General features: G+C 34.1%; 1 protein-coding gene across 5 annotated transcripts in view; it reads right to left on the bottom strand.

The window, feature by feature from the left end:
- The window catches only part of LOC127832278 (poly [ADP-ribose] polymerase tankyrase-1-like), a 32,811-nt gene that overhangs the window by 4,016 nt on the left and 7,839 nt on the right, over positions 1 to 20,956 (bottom strand). For 4 of the 5 annotated variants that reach the window (XM_052357673.1, XM_052357675.1, XM_052357676.1 and 1 more), the window contains 6 exons: positions 19,332 to 19,439; positions 18,575 to 18,694; positions 18,128 to 18,217; positions 10,394 to 10,564; positions 3,683 to 3,775; positions 635 to 757 (listed from right to left, as the gene is read on the bottom strand). In XM_052357673.1, the coding sequence (XP_052213633.1) occupies positions 635 to 757; positions 3,683 to 3,775; positions 10,394 to 10,564; positions 18,128 to 18,217; positions 18,575 to 18,694; positions 19,332 to 19,439 (705 nt within the window). Of the gene's footprint in view, positions 1 to 634; positions 758 to 3,682; positions 3,776 to 10,393; positions 10,565 to 16,387; positions 16,484 to 18,127; positions 18,218 to 18,574; positions 18,695 to 19,331; positions 19,440 to 20,956 lie in introns of all 5 variants that reach the window. The other variant, XM_052357678.1, reaches the window with a different exon arrangement.

Genomic DNA, 20,956 nt, shown 5'->3' with positions numbered 1-20,956 from the left:
CCGAATTTTAAAGGCCTTTGCAAACAGTTTGGATCCAGATGAGACGCCACAGAACGTGGCATCTCATCAGGATCCAAACTGTTTGCTATTCTGATAGTATTCTTTGGGAAAAAAAATCGAAGAAAATGCTAATTTTAGAAATTCAGCAGACGACATTTTAGCAGACGACAAATTTCCCAGCATGCAAAGGGTTAATGCATGTGCCTAAAGTGTCGTCTTTATATTAGTTTGTGCAGTCTGCACATGCTAATTAAGTTTTGTACTTTATGAGGAGACTGGATTTTTGTTTTGAAGAGACAAAGTTCCATATAAGCAGAAAGTGTCATTCCTGATTACCCATGAAACTCGAATTATGTATATCTACTTATTATTTTTATTGTATACTTGACCTGTCAGGTGTTTTAACTGTTTAATACAAGAGAGCTTTTGTGAATTGATTTATTGAAAATGGTAATTTTAGATGAAGAAGTGCTAAACCGCTGATCTGTCTGTAGGTTCACTCCCATGCTTTGATATCCACATGCAGCTTGCCTCACTGCACATCAGCTTGTATACATACATTGACAGTCTGAATGTTCACACCTGCACCTGCCTCTATGAGGGATCATAACATGCTCAAATGGTCCATACTTACATTGACAGTCTGTATGTTCACATCTGCACCTGCCTCTATGAGGGATCTTAACATACTCAAACGGTCCTCCTCGTTCTCAAACTCTCCACGAATCAGAACATGGTGGATAGGGTACAGACCAGTCTGCAATAGTTTAATTTTTAAAATGTTTTCATCATTTTGTATCTAAAATCTACAGCTCAGACCAGTTTTGAATATAGTCGATTATTTTTTTTTTCTTTTCTTTCATCAATGTATCTTTAAAGTATAGAGTATATTTTAATTTCTTTCATTTTATCATTTTGTATTGAAAAGAATTAAGAAAAGGGAAATTAAAAATTTATACATGACGTTGTGTTGAACTTGTTTGAAATAATGTCTTTAAATTTTATGATAAAACCCTTTTAGTACAATATTTATGCGCACATTTATATAATTCTCAATAAAAAAAACTTCGGTCCACTCCTTACTAAGGTTTGAGAATACAGAAAATACTTTTTTATCATTAACATACATAAAACAGAAACTATTGACAATAATTCAGGGTGTAAGTGCACTTTTACACATAACCTGATAAAGGTAAGTATTAATTAAGTGCACTTTTACACATAACCTGATAAAGGTAAGTATTATGTAAGTGCACTTTTACACATAACCTGATAAAGGTAAGTATTATGTAAATGCACTTTAACACATAACCTGATAAAGGTAAGTATTATGTCTGTGCACTTTTACACATAACCTGATAAAGGTAAGTATTATGTAAATGCACTTTTACACATAACCTGATAAAGGTAAGTATTATGTTAATGCACTTTTACACATAACCTGATAAAGGTAAGTATTATGTAAATGCACTTTTACGCATAACCTGATAAAGGTAAGCATTATGTAAGTGCACTTATACACATAACCTGATACAGGTAAGTATTATGTAAGTGCACTTTTACACATAACCTGATAAAGGTAAGTATTATGTAAGTGCACTTTTACACATAACCTGATAAAGGTAAATATTATGTAAGTGCACTTTTTCCCATAACCTGATAAAGGTAAGTATTATGTAAGTGCACTTTTACACATAACCTGATAAAGGTAAGTATTATGTAAGTGCACTTTTACACATAACCTGATAAAGGTAAGTATTATGTAAGTGCACTTTTACACATAACCTGATAAAGGTAAGTATTATGTAAGTGCACTTTTACACATAACCTGATAAAGGTAAGTATTATGTAAGTGCACATTTACACATAACCTGATAAAGGTAAGTATTATGTAAGTGTACTTTTACACATAACCTGATAAAGGTAAGTATTTATTAGTGCACTTTTACACATAACCTGATAAAGGTAAGTATTATGTAAATGCACTTTTACACATAACCTGATAAAGGTAAGTATTATGTAAGTGCACTTTTACACATAACCTGATAAAGGTAAGTATTATGTAAGTGCACTTTTACAAATAACCTGATAAAGGTAAGTATTATGTAAGTGCACTTTTACACATTACCTGATAAAGGTAAGTATTATGTAAATGCACTTTTACACATAACCTGATAAAGGTAAGTATTATGTAAATGCACTTTTACACATAACCTGATAAAGGTAAGTATTATGTAAGTGCACTTTTACACATAACCTGATAAAGGTAAGTATTATGTAAGTGCACTTTTACAAATAACCTGATAAAGGTAAGTATTATGTAAGTGCACTTTTACACATAACCTGATAAAGGTAAGTATTATGTAAATGCACTTTTACGCATAACCTGATAAAGGTAAGTATTATGTAAATGCAGTTTTACACATAACCTGATAAAGGTAAGTATTATGTAAAAGCACTTTTACACATGACTTGATAAAGGTAAGTATTATGTAAATGCACTTTTACACATGACCTGATAAAGGTAAGTATTATGTAAATGCACTTTTACTCATAACCTGATAAAGGTAAGTATTATGTAAATGCACTTTTACACATAACCCGATAAATGTAAGTATTATGTAAGTGCACTTTTACACATAACCTGATAAAGGTAAGTATTATGTAAATGCACTTTTACACATAACCTGATAAAGGTAAGTATTATGTAAATGCACTTTTACACATAACCTGATAAAGGTTAGTATTATGTAAGTGCACTTTTACACATAACTTGATAAAGGTAAGTATCATGTAAATGCACTTTTACACATAACCTGATAAAGATAAGTATTATGTAAATGCACTTTTACTCATAACCTGATAAAGGTAAGTATTATGTAAATGCACTTTTACACATAACCTGATAAAGGTAAGTATTATATAAATGCACTTTTACACATAACCTGATAAAGGTAAGTATTATGTAAATGCACTTTTACACATAACCTGATAAAGGTAAGTATTATGTAAGTGCACTTTTACACATAACCTGATAAAGGTAAGTATTTATTAGTGCACTTTTACACATAACCTGATAAAGGTAAGTATTATGTAAATGCACTTTTACACATAACCTGATAAAGGTTAGTATTATGTAAGTGCACTTTTACACATAACCTGATAAAGGTAAGTATTATGTAAAGGCACTTTTACACATAACTTGATAAAGGTAAGTATTATGTAAATGCACTTTTACACATAACCTGATAAAGGTTAGTATTATGTAAGTGCACTTTTACACATAACCTGATAAAGGTAAGTATTATGTGAAGGCACTTTTACACATAACTTGATAAAGGTAAGTATTATGTAAATGCACTTTTACACATAACCTGATAAAGGTAAGTATTATATAAATGAGCCTCAGTCTGGGAAAACAGGGTATACATTTATGTACGTAAAGTGTCATCCCAGATTAGCCTGTGCAGTCCACATAGTCTAATCAGGGACAACACTTTCAGCTTTTATTGTATTTTTCATTTAAAGGAAGTTTCTTAGCCAAAATCTAGTTTTGGCGGAAAGTGTTGTCTCTGATTAGCCTGTGGGGACTGCACAGGCTATTCTGGGACATTACTTTACGCACATGAATTTAACCCCGTTTTCACAGAGTCAGGATGAAATGTTTTCACACTAGACTCACATCATCTGGAATGTTAGGATCGGCCCGCAACCCAAACAGTGCCTCGTCCACATCAGCCAGAGTCCTCTCCCTTGTGGCTTTAACTAGTGCTTCCTATAACACATGTACATGAAATCACACATAAAATTTAATTGTGGATAAAATCTGTTTTAATTAAGGCACAGCTTGTCATTATGAAATCAACTTTAAACATGTTACTAGTATTAATTGCTTAGCATTACACCCATTACTTGACCCACGTAATGGGAAAGTGGGTCTTATGCCATATGTTGCCATAATGGCATGCACAATCGCTTACTCCGGTCAGGAGCAATATTGTCTGCTACAAGGTGATGCAAGATTTGTGGTCTTGTTAGCAGACAGGGCAACTCCTGACCAAACTGGGTAGATGTGCAGGCTGGTCTGAAGAAATGCAGGCCGCATATGGCATCAGACCCATTCTCAAATGATACAGATCATTTGATCTGTGAAGAATCAGATATTGAATTAAATCCACTTGCATCAGATACATTAGTTATAAAAAAATATTTCTAACAAGAATTTCAAGATTCAGTATTTTTTCATTTTTTAGAGAGTTAAATGATTATAATTGTGTACCATACAGAATAATTAATGAATGGAAATATTTTGATTAACATTAAGAGCAAATACATTTAAAAACATGGAAAAGTAAAAGATTACAAACATGTACCATGAAGTATACTAAATTAATGTATGAAAGTATTTAATAAGTTATATTCAGATCATGTACTGGTATGCATTAAATAATAAGAGAAATATGTAACATTTAGTGCAATATATTATCAATGATCATAATTATCTTAGGTAGATTTAATTAAAGCAAAGACATCTTTTTTATTGTTCCATTATTTTGCATTTATCTGAATCTCAGTGGAATAAACATTAACGAATAGTGAAACTGTAAAAGTAATAATTAGTTTTTAATTAATAATTTTAATGAATTATTTTTTAAGTAGTGAACATAATATACAAAAGTACAAAAAAATGTAATACTAGAAAACAGTCAAATGCATCTTTTAAAATAAACTGACACATAACATATAAGGAAGTGTTCTACTTGAAATTCAAAAGAAAAATATACCATCAAACATGTCAAATCAAAATGAAGATATTATTTACTATAATTATTAATCACATAACTACCAGCTCTTGAAAAAGGCTTTAAAGTAGTTGTCCGCAAAGTAAGGCTTTAAAGTAGTTGTCCGCAAAGTAAAGCTTTAAAGTAGTTGTCCGCAAAGTAAGGATTTAAAGTAGTTGTCTGCAAAGTAAGCCTTTGAATATTTGTATGTCTGAAGTGTACCACATTTGATTGGTAAACACTTCAATAAATACAATAAATATAAACATAAGCACAAATATGACCTAACAAAGTATTTATGGAATAAAAAATGCACACATACAAAGTATGACCTGAATTTTTTTATGGAATTAAATATGACCAGTAGTATGGTCTAAAAGAATGTGATGAAACTTTGTTAAGACAGAGCAGTGTATTAAATTAAACCAATTCATGGAAAAGGTCTGTGATACAAGTTCATATTATTTTTTGATGAACTAGCTAGCAGTTCCAATCTACAATATGATATCAGTTCCAATCTACAATGTGATATCAGTTCTAATCCACTGTATGATGTCAGTTCCAATCTACAATGGGATATCAGTTCCAATCCACTGTATGATATCAGTTCCAATCTACAATGGGAAATCAGTTCCTACCTACTGTATGATATTAACTCCAATCCACTGAATGAAATCATTTCCAATCTACAATGTGATATCAATTCCAATCTACAATGGGATATCAATTCCAATCCACTGTATGATATCAGTTCCAATCTACAATATGATATCAGTTCCAATCTACAATGTGATATCAGTTCTAATCCACTGTATGATGTCAGTTCCAATCTACAATACGATATCAGTTCCAATCCACTGTATGATATCAGTTCCAATCTACAATGGGAAATCAGTTTCTACCTTCTGTATGATATTAACTTCAATTCAATGAATGAAATCATTTCCAATCTACAATGGGATATCAGTTCCAATCTACAATATGATATCAGTTCCAATCTACAACAGGATATCAGTTCCAATCTACAGTATGATATCATTTCTAATCTACAATTGGATATCAGTTCCAATCTACAATATGATATCAGTTCCAATCTACAATGGGATATCAGCTCCAATCCACAGTATGATATCAGTTCCAATCTACAATGTGATATCAGTTCCAATCCACAGTATGATATCAGTTCCAGTCTACAATGGGATATTAGTTCAAATCCACTGTATGATATCAGTTCCAATCTACAATGGGATATCAGTTCCAATCTACAATGTGATATCAGTTCCAATCCACAGTATGATATCAGTTCCAGTCTACAATGTGATATCAATTCCATTCCATTGTATGATATCAGTTCCAATCTACAATTGGATATCAGTTCCACTCCACTGTATATCAGTTTCAATCTACAATGTGATATCAATTCCAATCTACAATGGGATATCAGTTCCAATCCACTGTATGATATCAGTTCCAATCTACAATATGATATCAGTTCCAATCTACAATGTGAGATCACTTCCAATCTACAACATGATATCATTCCAATCTACAATGTGATACCATTCCAATCTACAAAGTGATATCAGTTCCAATCTACTATGTAACATCAGGTTTAGTTGAACATGTGATATCAGTCCTAAACTACAATATGATATCAAAACGTGTTTGATTTATCAACTATCCATGCTAAAAATAATTGTGTGCAGCATGCAGTCAGTTTAGTGCAAGAAGTGAAGTAACAATAAAACAAGAGGGCCAAGACGGCCCTTGTTCGCTCACCAGAGAGGAATCGGTTTATTCAATCTTTACCAAATGTCAAACTTTACCTACATGTAGATATTGTCCAGACAAACATCCTGGTTAAGTTTCATCATTATTGAACCAAAACACTGGCGTATTGAGTGTTTTTGTTTTTGTAAGATTTGACCTGGTTACCTATATTTTGAGCTGACCCCCCTTACCAAACATCAACATTTGCTTACAAAAATAAATATTATGACCAAGATTCATAAAATCTGAAACAAAATTGTGACCTCTAGAGTGTTTACAAGGATTTTGTATGATATAATGAAATTTAAACAATCTAAGGGCAATAATTATGGCATTAATTAATTGATTTTGCTCATTATCAAACTTGACGGAGATCTTTCATCAACTTTGATAAAGAATGCTTGAGAAATGTGAGAGCTAGAGTGTTTACGGACGGCGGACAAAGACCAATCCTAAAACCTCACCTGAGCAATCAGGTGAGCTAAAAAGTGTGTTTCACCGATCTGAGCCATTTTCCAACTTGTCACAAATATCAATAAAACCAATGTATTGACTAAGTTTCACGATGATTAGGCAAAAAATGTGACTTCTAAAGTGTTCGATCACAAGGTTTCTCTCTAGTCACATAAGGAAAACTGCCCCACCCCCCTGGCGGCCATGTTTTTTTACCGATTGGGATCATTTGCAAACTCATCTGAGCATTATATAAAACCAATCTTTTCACCAAGTTTCATGATGATTGGGCAAATAATGTGAGTTCTAGAGTGTTCGCAAGCTTTTTTTACAAACTGCCCCCCCCCCCCCCGGCAGCCATGTTATTCAACTGACCGGAACCATTTTCAAACTCAACTCTTGTATCAACGAAACAAATGTTCTGACCAAATTTCATGAAAATTGGGCCAAAAATGTGACTTCTAGAGTTTTCACGTTTTCATTATATACATATAGAGAAAAATGCCCCGCCCACTGGCGGCCATGTTTTTTCACCGATCTGGTCCATTTTCAAACTCGTACAAGATATCAATAAAACCAATGTTTTGACCAATTTTCATGATGATTGGGCAAAAATTGTGACTTCTAGAGTGTTTACAAGGTTTCTCTATAGCCAAATAAGGAAAACTGCCCCGCCCACTGGTGGCCATGTTTTTCATCGGACCGAAACAACTTTTGAACTCAACCAACATATCATTAAGGCAAACATTTTGACCAAATTTCATGAAAATTGGAAGAAAAATGAGTTCTAGAGTGTTCACATGTTTTCACTATACAGTCCAACCTGCCAATAACGACCACTCAAGGGATTTGGTCGTTGTGGTCTTTGTTCACAGGTGGTCTTTATTTGCAGGGTCGATTGAAACTTTTCAAAATATGCTAGTAGGTTTTTAACTGGTACCGTATCTGTGTATGTGCTCTATTGTTTAATTGCGTGAATACTAATGCATGTATAATGTAAAAAGGATTGAAAAGCACAGTTTGTTTTATATTTACATGTATTATTTCAATTCACGTCATGAACTTTCACTTAGATGCCATAATGGTTAACTTTAACTGACAATTTACTTATCTATAATCTATGCATGTCGTATCATGGAGCAATGTTAAGAAAGGAATGAATAAAAAAATGTATGTGCGTAATTGGCATCGTAATTGTAACGAAACCATAAATTTCATCAATAGGTTGATATAAGCTCCAAACTTTTCTTTTATATTTTTGGCAACTATTACATAAATAATCGCGAGCCACTAAAATAAATTGGCAGCGTCTTACACCTTCGACAAAAGGTCAAATGCATAAAAGAAGCAGGCGGCTAACAATTAGCAAAGTGTGTTAAATAGACAAAAACAGCTATCGAATTAAGTAAACTGTCACTTGCCAATATCTTTATAGCGACCGACCAGTGATCTGGTAAGATGTTTATCACGTGACTATCACAGCATCATGGCGGCCATTGTTTTAAGAAGAGAATGACTATCAAAATGTTTGTCTTTAATATGCATCGTTAATTTCCTTAATGAGTTTATGAAAGCCCCAAATTTGTCTTTGATATTTTCGGCAATTAGTACATTAATCGCGAGTCACTTAAATACAAAGGTATCTTAAATGTCAAATGCATAAAAGAAGCAGGCGACTACCAATTAGCAATGCATGTTAAATAAACAAACAACTGCTATGGAGTGCAATAAACTGTCACTTGCCAATATCTCCATAGCGACCGACGAATCCACAGGTAAGATGTGTATCACATGACTACGCAGCGTCCTGGTGGCCATTTTGTTTTTTGAAAGTTGCGAAATCGTTGATTTTTATGATTGCAGTGGTCGTTGTAAGCTATCAAAATGGAGATTTGGGAATGTAAAAGGGTGGTCGTTGGTCTTTGTTGACAGGTGGGCTTTATTCGCAGGTTCAATATATAGTGAAATCGTTCGGGAGAAAATCGGTGTGGTCGTTATTGACTGTTGGTCGCTATTAACAGGCGGTCGCTCGGGCAGGTTGAACTGTATACATATAGAGAAAAATGCCCCGCCCACTGGCAGCCATGTTTTTTCACCGATCTGGACCATTTTCGAACTCCTCCGAGATATCAATAAAACCAATATTTTGACCAACTTTCATGATGATTGGGCAAAAATTGTGACTTCTAGAGTGTTTACAAGGTTTCTCTATAGCCAAATAAGGAAAACTGCCCCTCCCACTGGCGGCCATGTTTTTCAACGGACCAGAACCACTTTTGAACTGAACCAACATATCATTAAGGCAAACACAGTTACATGAAGATTGGGCATAAAATGTGACTTCTACAGTGTTTACAAGGTTTTTCTTTTTTTTGACTTAGTGACCTAGTTTTTGACCCAGCATGACCCAGTTTGGAACTCAATCGAGATATCATTGGGACAAATCTTCTGACCAAGTTTCATGAAGATCTGACAATAAATGTGGTCTCTAGAGTGTTTACGAACAAATGTGGAAGGACGACAAACGGACGGACGACAGACAAAGACCGGTCACAAAAGCTCACCTGAGCAATCAGGTGAGCTAAAAATGGTCTTAATTGTAAATGCAATTCATTTCCATGTAAGCAGCAATTCACATTATTAACTAATTTGGGAAATCATGTTACGGGTTTTTATAATAGAACAACAGACATGGGGGCATCTGAAAAACCTCAATATCAGTTTAATGTACACTACTATTTGTTTGCTTGCTGCATGCATGTCCAGTTTAGAAGTTAGACACTATATTCAATATAATCAACCTGTAATTCCTTTTTTACATGTATCATAGCTTTTACAACAATCAGGGGAACACAACTTTTAACCCTTAAAGCGCTGGAGCTGAATTTTAAAGGCCTTTGCAAACAGTTTGGATCCAGATGAGACGCCACAGAACGTGGCGTCTCATCAGGATCCAAACTGTTTGCTATTCTGATAGTATTCTTTGAAAAAAATCGAAGAAAATGCTAATTTTAGAAATTCTGCAGACGACATTTTTGCAGACGACAAATTTCCCAGCATGCAAAGGGTTAACAAGGGCAAGGAGGAGAATACCTTGAACACTGCAGTGAATACAATATGATTGGTATCTTTAAGATCCATGCAGTTCCATGTTAGCTGTTAGTACCATATCAATAAAGGTTGTATGATTATGGAACACTTCACACATTAAGTCTGAAAAAAAGTCTCATAAATTGCAGCATATATAATACCAGTATTATGCACTAGTTAGCTCCATGCAATATTCCACATTAGCAGGTTAACTAGAACTTAAAGCATTAACAACTAAGTTATGGGTGTTCATGTTAAACAACAAGGCATGCGGTGTGAGTCCAAACACGTCTGTTAACCTGTGGCATGACGGGGGGTGGTATCGGCGACTCCTCCCCCTCCTCCTCAACGAGGTCTGGTTGAACTACAAACCTCGGCGTCGGTATTGTTGGCTTTAGTCGCGGTTGTGGCGGAGGCAGAGGTAGTGGTGGTTGTGTCACCTTGGGCTGGGTGATTGGTGGCTGTGGGGACTAAAAGTGCATGTCGGGGCGCAATGTATTCTGTCTTCACGTACTTTTATAAATGCAAATAATAGAATAGCATAATAAGGAGTATAAGAGTGCAGTCAGGGTAATTTACCTTTAATTATCCACCATTAATTTGCTACATCCATCATGGAAGTGGGGAGGAGGCAGTCACGGTAATTTACCTTTAATTATCCACCATTAATTTGCTACATCCATCATGGAAGTGGGGAGGAGGCAGTCACGGTAATTTACCTTTAATTATCCACCATTAATTTGCTACATCCATCATGGAAGTGGGGAGGAGGCAGTCACGGTAATTTACCTTTAATTATCCACCATTAATTTGCTACATCCATCATGGAAGTGGGGAGGAGGCAGTCACGGTAATTTACCTTTAATTATCCACCATTAATTTGCTACATCCATCATGGAAGTGGGGAGGAGGACTCTTTTACCTTTAATTATCCACCATTAATTTGCTACATCCATCATGGAAGTGGGGAGGAGGACTCTTTTACCTTTAATTATCCACCATTAATTTGCTACATCCATCATGGAAGTGGGGAGGAGGACTCTTTAACCTTTAATTATCCACCATTAATTTGCTACATCCATCATGGAAGTGGGGAGGAGGACTCTTTTACCTTTAATTATCCACCATTAATTTGCTACATCCATCATGGAAGTGGGGAGGAGGACTCTTTTACCTTTAATTATCCACCATTAATTTGCTACATCCATCATGGAAGTGGGGAGGAGGACTCTTTTACCTTTAATTATCCACCATTAATTTGCTACATCCATCATGGAAGTGGGGAGGAGGCAGTCAGGGTAATTTACCTTTAATTCTCCACCATTAATTTGCTACATCCATCATGGAAGTGGGGAGGAGGACTCTTTCTCCACAATTTAGAACAGTTTAGTTGCCACTGATGAGGAGTATTATAAAACAATTTAGAAACATGTATAAACTCAATCTAGTTAAAATATGTGTCGTGTTCTGAGAAAACTGGGCATAATTCATGTGCATAAAGTGTTGTCCCAGATTAGCCTGTGCAGTTTGCACAGGCTAATCAGGGACGACACTTTCCGCCTAAACTTGATTTTCGGTAAGGAGGGACTCCCTTAAAACTAAAAATACAATACAAGCGGAAAATGTTTTCCCTGATTAGCCTGTGCGGACTGCACAGGCTAATCTGGGACGACACTTTATGCACATCCATTATGCACAGTTTTCTCAGAACAGGACTCATATATTCTCGATATCAAAAAGGTTCTCTTGATTGACAGTCACAATGTTGAGAACAGTCTAAATATACAGTGTATATCTGTCCGTTTCAAACAATCCTGCCATTGTTCAATAAATCACTGTATTAATTGTGCTTAAGATTTCTGTCCCAACAAGATGGATGTAAATTTGATATTTGTATCACCATACAAGGTTATTTACAACCAGGCGCAGCAGTCAGTTTGTCTGAAACATAATATTTACAACTACGGCATTTGATGGAGATGTGAATCTCCTCATTTTCTGTTTATTTTACATTTTACATTTTGCCCTCCCCTTGTAAGAGAAAATGCCAAGACAGTAAGGTTTTGGTCAATGTGTAAATAATCTTGATTTGTGTTAAATTTGTGGTGTCTTGTTTGTGATTATTATGTTATAACAAGACTATTGCCAAGCAATAAAAGTCCCCTACTGGCTCCACCATTGTCAGAAATTCCACCATTGTCAGAATATTTTTTTATTGCCATAGCAACCAGAATTTTTGACGTAAGAACAAAATGAAATGATGTGCCTAATGTCCATATTTCCATCTATCCATGTTTCTAGTTTGATGAAAAAAATATGAAGAACTTTTAAAGTTATCGCAGGATCCAGAAAACCACCATTTTCAGCAGTATTTCTAGTCTATTTGTTGCCATAGCAATCAAAATTTTTGACGTAGGAAGCAAATGAAATGACGTGCATAATGTCCATATTGCCATCTAACCATGTTTCAAGTTTCATGAAAAAATATAAAGAACTTAAAAATTTATCGCAGGATCCAGAAAAGTGTGACAGACTCACAGACTGATGGACACACAGAGCGCAAACCATAAGTCCCCTCGGGTGAAACCGGTAGGGGACTAAATTATAAATTTTGCTTTTAAAGCTCTTTAACCTCAAAATAATATTAATTAAAACCAAATGACTTTCAGTCTCATTTTTTGTCTGATTTCTTTTTTCATGTAATTGTTATCATCAAAGTAACATAAAGGTACATTTTGCCTTCGATTGTGGGAAAAGTATGACTTTTTGATAGATAGTTATGAAGGTAGGTTTCAATGCACCAAACTATTAAGGAAAAAAGCTTACTGAATTAGCTTTTAAACACCTTAAATTGTTTGTTTTCCACTATGACTGATCTAATTAAAATACAATTCATAATAAGCAGTTTTTTTAATGAAGCTTTTCTAATTAATTCATGCAAATTCATTTATATGTTAATGTCTTAAGTATATCTAATATTTATGCTAAATTAAAACAAGATCAGAATAATTTATAGGCAGCTTTGAATACTAGAGTATTACGCAATGTTATTATTACAGAAGCGTTTTTACTTTTAGGCCATGCTTATTATTTGTTTCTTAGCAAAGAAAATCTATGACTTAGGTGCTAAATCTCTTACTTTGTTGCCTTACATGCGTAAGTAACAACACACACTGAAGAATAAAAGTTAACACTTAAGTCCATCACGATTGAAACAATACAAACAAGAAATATCTTTAAAAAAGATATACGGCGTTGATTGTGGTTTTGATTGATGAAATATAAAGAGTTAAATCAATAAAACAGCAAATGCCTTTTTCTGCGCAGTTCTTAGCAGCATCACATGCAAATATTGCGTTGCGCCAGATTTCGCATTATTAGATAGCATTGACCATATATCTAAATATATATATAACAGAAATACACAAGAAGAATGAAAATGAAATGAAAATATATGAGTCAATGGCCACACAACAATCAACCGTACATATTTGAAATATTAATGCGCACGTTCTTAGAACAGACATGTTGAAGTGGGTTTTCGGACATAGTTCTGATTCTTTTGTAAAGAGTATCTTGAATCATCGCGCTCATGCTTAACAAATTGATCGCTATGGTGGAATAATTCTTATTAAATTAATTAAAACTTATCATGGAATTATTGAAAAAATATTTTATTGACATACCGTAATTATATCGCCGAATATCTGCAGTTAAGATATTTCCGGTCATGTTCACCGGGTTTATGCGATAGAGTTTATGTAATGAGTCTTGAACTGACCGCGAACTGAACTTTATACCTTGTGAGATGGAATGCTATGCATTAAAGTGGGGTAACAATTTCACTGCTGGAACGACGGATTGTTCAAAGCTTTATACTTTTACATGTTTTTTTGGTGTTTCGAAAACAATTAACATATTTTGATCAAAACTAAAATCAGGATAGGAAACAACAATATTTATATTATCTAAACTATACGTGATCACAGAATGCAATACGGTAGTAACAACTAAATATGAGAACACAGCCTTTAAGTACAAACGCTATGGCGCTGACAATCTTCTAAGTGTAAACTGTGTTGATGTAGTGAATTGCATGTGAAACTTTTCTATCCCTCATGCCTTTTTACAAGAGATAAAGTAAATTCATGCTGAACACTCATTTACCCATATATTTCATGAAATATTGTGTTGCTTGTAAGAAGAAGGTGTACGCACAAACTGTATTGATGTGAACAGTTGAGTGTAAAACTGTTCTATCTATCATGCCTTTTCATAAGAGATAAAATTGTTTCATGCTGAACACGCAGTACAACAGTGTTAGAAAGACGTGGTCATGTTTCCAATGTTCTAGTGGTTTTCTCAAATCAGCCAATGGACTAAATGAAGTTTATTCATCTGTGTCTAGCCGCAGGCATTTTTATGAATGATGATTAAAGGTCACCTAAGGTCAAAAGTGACGTTATACAGCTACGCCGAAAAATAGGTATTAAGTATATATACATGTAACATATATAATATGTTATGAGCAAAATATTTTATTGCCTGAAATTCCAAAAACAAAACCACAATTGCTATGCCCTTTTCATGAAATAAGTGAATAAATCAAGAATAGATGATTAGGCAAGTTTTCTTGTCATTTGTTTTTGCCCAAACAATGTTAAGAGAAGATTGATGAATTGCTGTCTGGCTGCATATTGTCTATTATATTTATTTCAGTTTTAAATACAAAAAACGTAAATGCAGACTATAATGAACAAAGTGTCTGGGTAAAGCAGGTGGAAACTTTACTAATGAGGTACTGTACTTTATTTGCGTTTTAATTATTCTGTTTTACAAATTTATAGAACTTAAAATTATACTATTAGCTAAAAATGAAAAGGTAATTTCACCTTTTTGCTTAATAAGAGATTAAAAAAATTTCAAATGCTTTATGATTTTTATGATTTTGATTTATGACTTTAATAAGCTATTACACAATCATATTTGTAACACTTTATTTTATTCGGAAGTGTAATTTAGCTCATTTGACTACTGATAATTTATACATTTTGACACAATGTGAGCTTTTGGGACTTTTGTGGATTTAATGACCCTTTTTAACGAGTGTTGCTCAAAAATATTGATTCTAGACATCGAAACTTTAAGAAAATATCAAGTCGCAGGTGCACTTGCGCACCTGAGTATTTGAGGTTCAGTTTTGTATGACATTAATTGAAGGGAGCTTCAGATTAAAGACTGTTCTGTTGATCTTTTTTACCTACAGACACATGTCTAGCTTATATTTCAGTATATGTTGTGACATAGGGACTAATCAATCAATAATTTTGGTAAATATAAACTTACAAAAATGACCACTAAAATGTAGAAATAAAAGAAAACAAAAACTGTGCATGGAAACGTCGATCGTTGACAAGAATTAAAAATATTTCTGCTACCACTCCCTCCAAGACTTAGCTGAAGCTTTTTTTCTACAATAAAATAAAGTTGCAAATCTCTTTATGTAACAAAAACACACACACCCCAGAACCAAAGAACGTATGTTGAATATGAAGTACACAAATGTATTAGTAACTTGTATTTAAGTGGTGTAATATAAGTGACACCTTTGGAGATCTAAGAATTTGTGTGTATGTAAGCATGTAGCAACAAATGCAATAGGCTATTCTCTACATTCACATGTTATAAAGAAATGTCACATAGACAAAGGTGAATTGCAGGCACAAACCTTACGTTTTGTGGCAATTATGAAAGGTCAAATAGAAATACATTCAAGAGTAACTAATTATGTTTGGGAGACCTAACTAATATTTTGTGTAGTACATGTACTGCATGTGTTATTTGTTGTACATTTTTATAATAATAAGTGTTCACCCTTAGAAGTGGGTATAGGTTAGTGCCCTCTTACATGTTTTCTGAAATTGGATGTCTGTTTTAAGGATATTAGTACCTGTACATAATGAAGCATACAACGGTTTTAAAGGAAAAAAGAATGTTTTCTGGATAAATGTAAACTTTGAAGAAAATCATTTGGTTTTGTAAGGAAAGGAAATGTAATATACAAAGACATAAGAAGCATGCAAGCACCTAAAGAATGTTTTCCTAAATGTATGTATACAGCATGCACACACATATATAATCTTGTTTTGATAATGTAAGCACTTTCTATGAGGATAACTGCAGTGCAGGCAAGCAGCTGGAAATAGAACTAAAGAAATATTTCTTGGTTCAAAAAGGAAAATCTACCACCATGACCCTACACCAAAGTGGACCAACTCTGGGTGTGATTGTACCTGCGGGGAGGTCACAGGGGGTGGGGGTTCCTCAAGGTCGTCAAGGTCATCTTCCTCTGGTTCTTCATTAAGTGGGAGCAGGAGTGGTTTGGGATCCTTGTTTTATAATCCAAATCTTACAGAACATTTGTCTATGGCGTAAGTGATGATACAGTTTTTATGTAACCTGAGTGCTTCACATGCAGGTGACTGTTGAAATTAATCTTTTTAGATGTTATAGAAAAATGTAATGTTTGTGTCATGCATATCTATACATGAAATTGGGTAATAATGTTTTAAGATAACAGTGATGCATGTTCAGGAAAAAACTGCAATATTTTGTTACAAAAATGCCCCCAAAAAGAATTAATAACAACTTTTAATAATAACTTGAATGAATATGATTACCATATTGGAAATAATAACAACTAGAAATGGCGCGGCATAGGCCGACGCGTATCCCCACGCGGCATGTTTGACCCAGGGGCGCCCCAGGGTTGGTAATGGGGCCATGCATAGTTGAGATTGACCGTATTGTCATAAGAGAAGTTCAGTATCAATTAGAAGTGATGATCGGTGTAGAAATGAAGAAATTATAGTAAAAGGCAATTTTGGGTGGGCGTGGCCTATGTGGGCGGGGTGCCCCAGGGTTGGTAATGGGGCCATACATAGTTGAGATTAACTGTATTGTCATAAGAGAGGTTCAGTATCAATTTGAAGTAATTCCGTGTAGAAATGAAGAAATTATAGTAAAAGGCAATTTTGGGTAAGCTCGGCCTATGTGGGCGGGACGCCCCAGGGTTGGTAATGGGGCCATGCATAGTTGAGATTAACCGTATTGTCATAAGAGAGGTTCAGTATCAATTTGAAGTGAATCAGTGTAGAAATGAAGAAATTATAGTAAAAGGCAATTTTATGTGGGTGGGGCGTCCCAGGGTTGGTAATGGGGCCATGCAAAGCTGAGATTGACCATATTGTCATAAGAGAAGTTCAGTATCAATTTGAATGAATCGGTGTAGAAATAAAGAAATTATTGTAAAATGCAATTTTGGGTGGGCGTGGCCTATGTGGGCGGGGCGACCCAGGGTTGGTAATGGGGCCATACATAGTTGAGATTGACCGTATTGTCATAAGAGAGGTTCAGTATCAATTTGAAGACAATCGGTGTAGAAATGAAAAAATTATAGTAAAATAACCTAAAAAAATGAGTAAAAATCTCTGACACGGCCCCACCCCAACCCCCATAACTTTTGACCCAGGGGTCAGATCAAAATTCCAAATAGTGCAGGGTCGCTCATATGCTCATAGCTACCATGTATGTAAGTTTCAAGGTTCTAGTGCTAATAGTGTAGGAGGAGATAGTGGCCAGGACAGACGGACAGACAGACAGACGGCGGAGATAACCACAATATCCCCAATAAGCGTGGGGATGATAATAAAATAATGAGCTAGCTCTAGCCATACCAACACTCCACATTTGCATAAGCCATTACATTATTCATGAATACAACACTGTCTTGTTCATTATCTATTATACCATAATGGTTCAAGAAGTTTGAAAAAGCATTGAAAGGAGTAGATGTGTTTATGATTGATTAAGTTAAATCCTACATTATGTCAATGAGGTATGTATTCACAATGTTTCAAACAGTTACATTTTACACATTACCATATGTTCATAAATTGATTACTTTAAATATTTAATAAAAGTATGCATTTTTCATTAATTTTGTTCCGCGGACAACCTGAAGGAAGGCATACCTGTATGTGCTTTGGCCTCTGCCCACTAAGTAGTTTGACAATGTCGTCGTATTTCCTTTTCTGTGCTAAACTTAGTGCATCATTTCCATCCTGCAATAATAAAAGAAATTTATGAGACTGATTGTTCTTATTTTAAAATGTTATTAATACTTTTCCAGTAATTCTTAGTGTTTTTTTTATTTATGTGATCAATCATTTTTTTAAGCCTTAGACAATGAAAATAATACATGTGTCCTTTAAGACTTGATTTACATGAAACAGTGTATCATACAGTTAAGATGTCTTTGTAGAATAATTTTAGTTGTTGGATAAAAAAAAGTAACCTGCCTGCTATATATTTTGACACTACATGCAAACTTATACTTCTTTGCATTTGTTTCTTTATATAATTACTTATGTCATCATGCATGATGAAACGTGGTACAAAACTACTGAGATTTCATTTACCAAGTCCTTGAATGTTGACAAAGCACCATTGTTCAGTAACAGTTCACAGCATGTGTACATCTGACCACTGTCCCGTAGCTTGCTGCTCTTGATGACAAGGTTCAATGCTGTATCCCCTTCCTTGAATGAGGACAATGTATTTAGGTTATAAGGATTATAAATTTATAATGACACTATTCTATTGTTGTTGAAGATTCTACAATTTGCTTAAATTGGTCTGATTTATAATAAGCTGATATTACAAAAGTAATAATCCTTCCAAAAAAAGAATTTCCAAAAGAATTTTCTTTACCATTTTTACAATTATAAAGTGTCTAATTTTTAGCTCGGCTGTTTTTGGAGAAAACCCGAGGTATTGTCATAGCCAGCTCGTCCGTCATCCGTGTCGTGCTAAAACCTTAACATTGGCTCTAAAATCAAAGTGCTTCCACCTAGAACTTTGAAACTTCATATGTAGCTGCATTTTGACGAGTTCTACACGCCACACCCATTTTTGGGTCACTAGGTCAAAGGTCAAGGTCACTGTGACCTCTAAAAAAAATTCTTCTGACAAGCTTTCATTTATTCAAAACTGCGAACGCAGCCAAGAGTTGGCAGCCGTTATGCGTGGCTCGTGTTATAACAAATATTTGATATCCTTTTTGTCAGTTTATTCTGTATGCATGGGTACTCCTGACAGTGGGTTTTATGACAAAAAGTTTTAGAACAAGTATTATATTATTTATCAAACATTCCCAATATCCATTGCATCACTTACATCGTCTTGTAGATTGACATCAGCTTTGCCATCAATCAAAAGTTGCAGAGTCTTCTTAGGTGGCAGGGCACAGTGTGTTATGGCATAGTGTATTGCACCATTTTTATGCTGCAAATGCATGGAAAGAAATTAGGATGTTGTTCAGTACTGGACAACTATTTAAGAATTTTCTGTTATATCAAGATTACTCAAAGTATTGCTTTACTTTCCCCTCTTTTTCTTTAAAACGTTGTATGTTCTGTTCCAGTTTTTACACTTTTTTTATTCCGTACCATACACTATTGTCCTACATATTACAAATTAGAGTCTGTAGTTTTTTCATAAATCATGAAAAGACAAACACAAGTTGCTATTACCTGCAAACTTGTCCAGAAATAATTCTCAGCAAAAATGAAACTGAGGAGACTTAATCAACCACTTATATGCATAATACATCATGTATATTATATATACATATATTTTAATTCCATGTGGTTTCATTTTATTGTTGTAGGTTTTTCAATATATTGTACATACATTTGTATGTAATTGGATATTCATTTTTTATTGTCACACTTAAAAACAAGGCCTTGCCACTTCCACATTGAACCATTCACAAACTTTAAATTTGTTTATTTGTGTTTGGGTAAAAAAATAACAGTATTTAACTTTTGATTGTGAAAACATACCGGTATATAATTGACAAAGAATGGGTTTTGTTTGTAAAAGTATTTCTCATTGACTTGGTTTGATTTTGTTTGTGAAAGTATACCTCATTGACATACTAAGGGGTTTGTTTATGAAAGCACACCTTATTGACATTGATTGGGTTTTTGTTTGTGAAAGCATAACTCATTGACATAATGTTGGTTTTGTTTGTAAATATATACCTCATTATCATACTTTGGGTTTCTTTTGCCATAACATACCTCATTTACACAGTTTAGGCTTTTGTTTGTGAATACATACCTCATTGACATAATGTTGGTTTTGTTTGTGAATACATACATAATTGACATAATGTTGGTTTTGTTTGTGAATACATATGTCATTGACTTAATTTTGGTTTTGTTTGTGAATACATACCTCATTGACATAGTTTTGGTTTTGTTTGTGAATACATACCTCATTGACAAAATGTTGGTTTTGTTTGTGAAAACGTACCTCATTGACATGATGTTGGTTTTGTTTGTGAATACATACCTCATTGACATAATGTTGGTTTTATTTGTGAAAACATACCTCAATGAAATAATTGACATTATTTTGGTTTTGTTTGTGAAAACGTACCTCATTGACATAATGTTGGTTTTGTTTGTGAATACATACCTCATTTACATAATTTGGGTCAGCATCAAGCCTTATGTAGTCTTGGTTTTGTTTGTGCATACATACCTCATTGACATAATGTTGGTTTTGTTTGTAAATACATACCTCATTGACATAATGTTGGTTTTGTTTGTGAAAACGTACCTCATTGGCATGATGTTGGTTTTGTTTGTGAATACATACCTCATTGACATAATGTTGGTTTTATTTGTAAAAACATACCTCATTGAAATAATTGACATTATTTTGGTTTTGTTTGTGAAAACGTACCTCATTGACATAATGTTGGTTTTGTTTGTGAATACATACCTCATTGA

Source organism: Dreissena polymorpha, chromosome 5, assembly GCF_020536995.1.
Source record: "Dreissena polymorpha isolate Duluth1 chromosome 5, UMN_Dpol_1.0, whole genome shotgun sequence".
NCBI classification, from domain to species: domain Eukaryota; kingdom Metazoa; phylum Mollusca; class Bivalvia; order Myida; family Dreissenidae; genus Dreissena; species Dreissena polymorpha.
The sequence above is the reverse complement of the archived record's forward strand: the minus strand, read 5'-3'. Positions and strand labels throughout refer to the sequence as shown.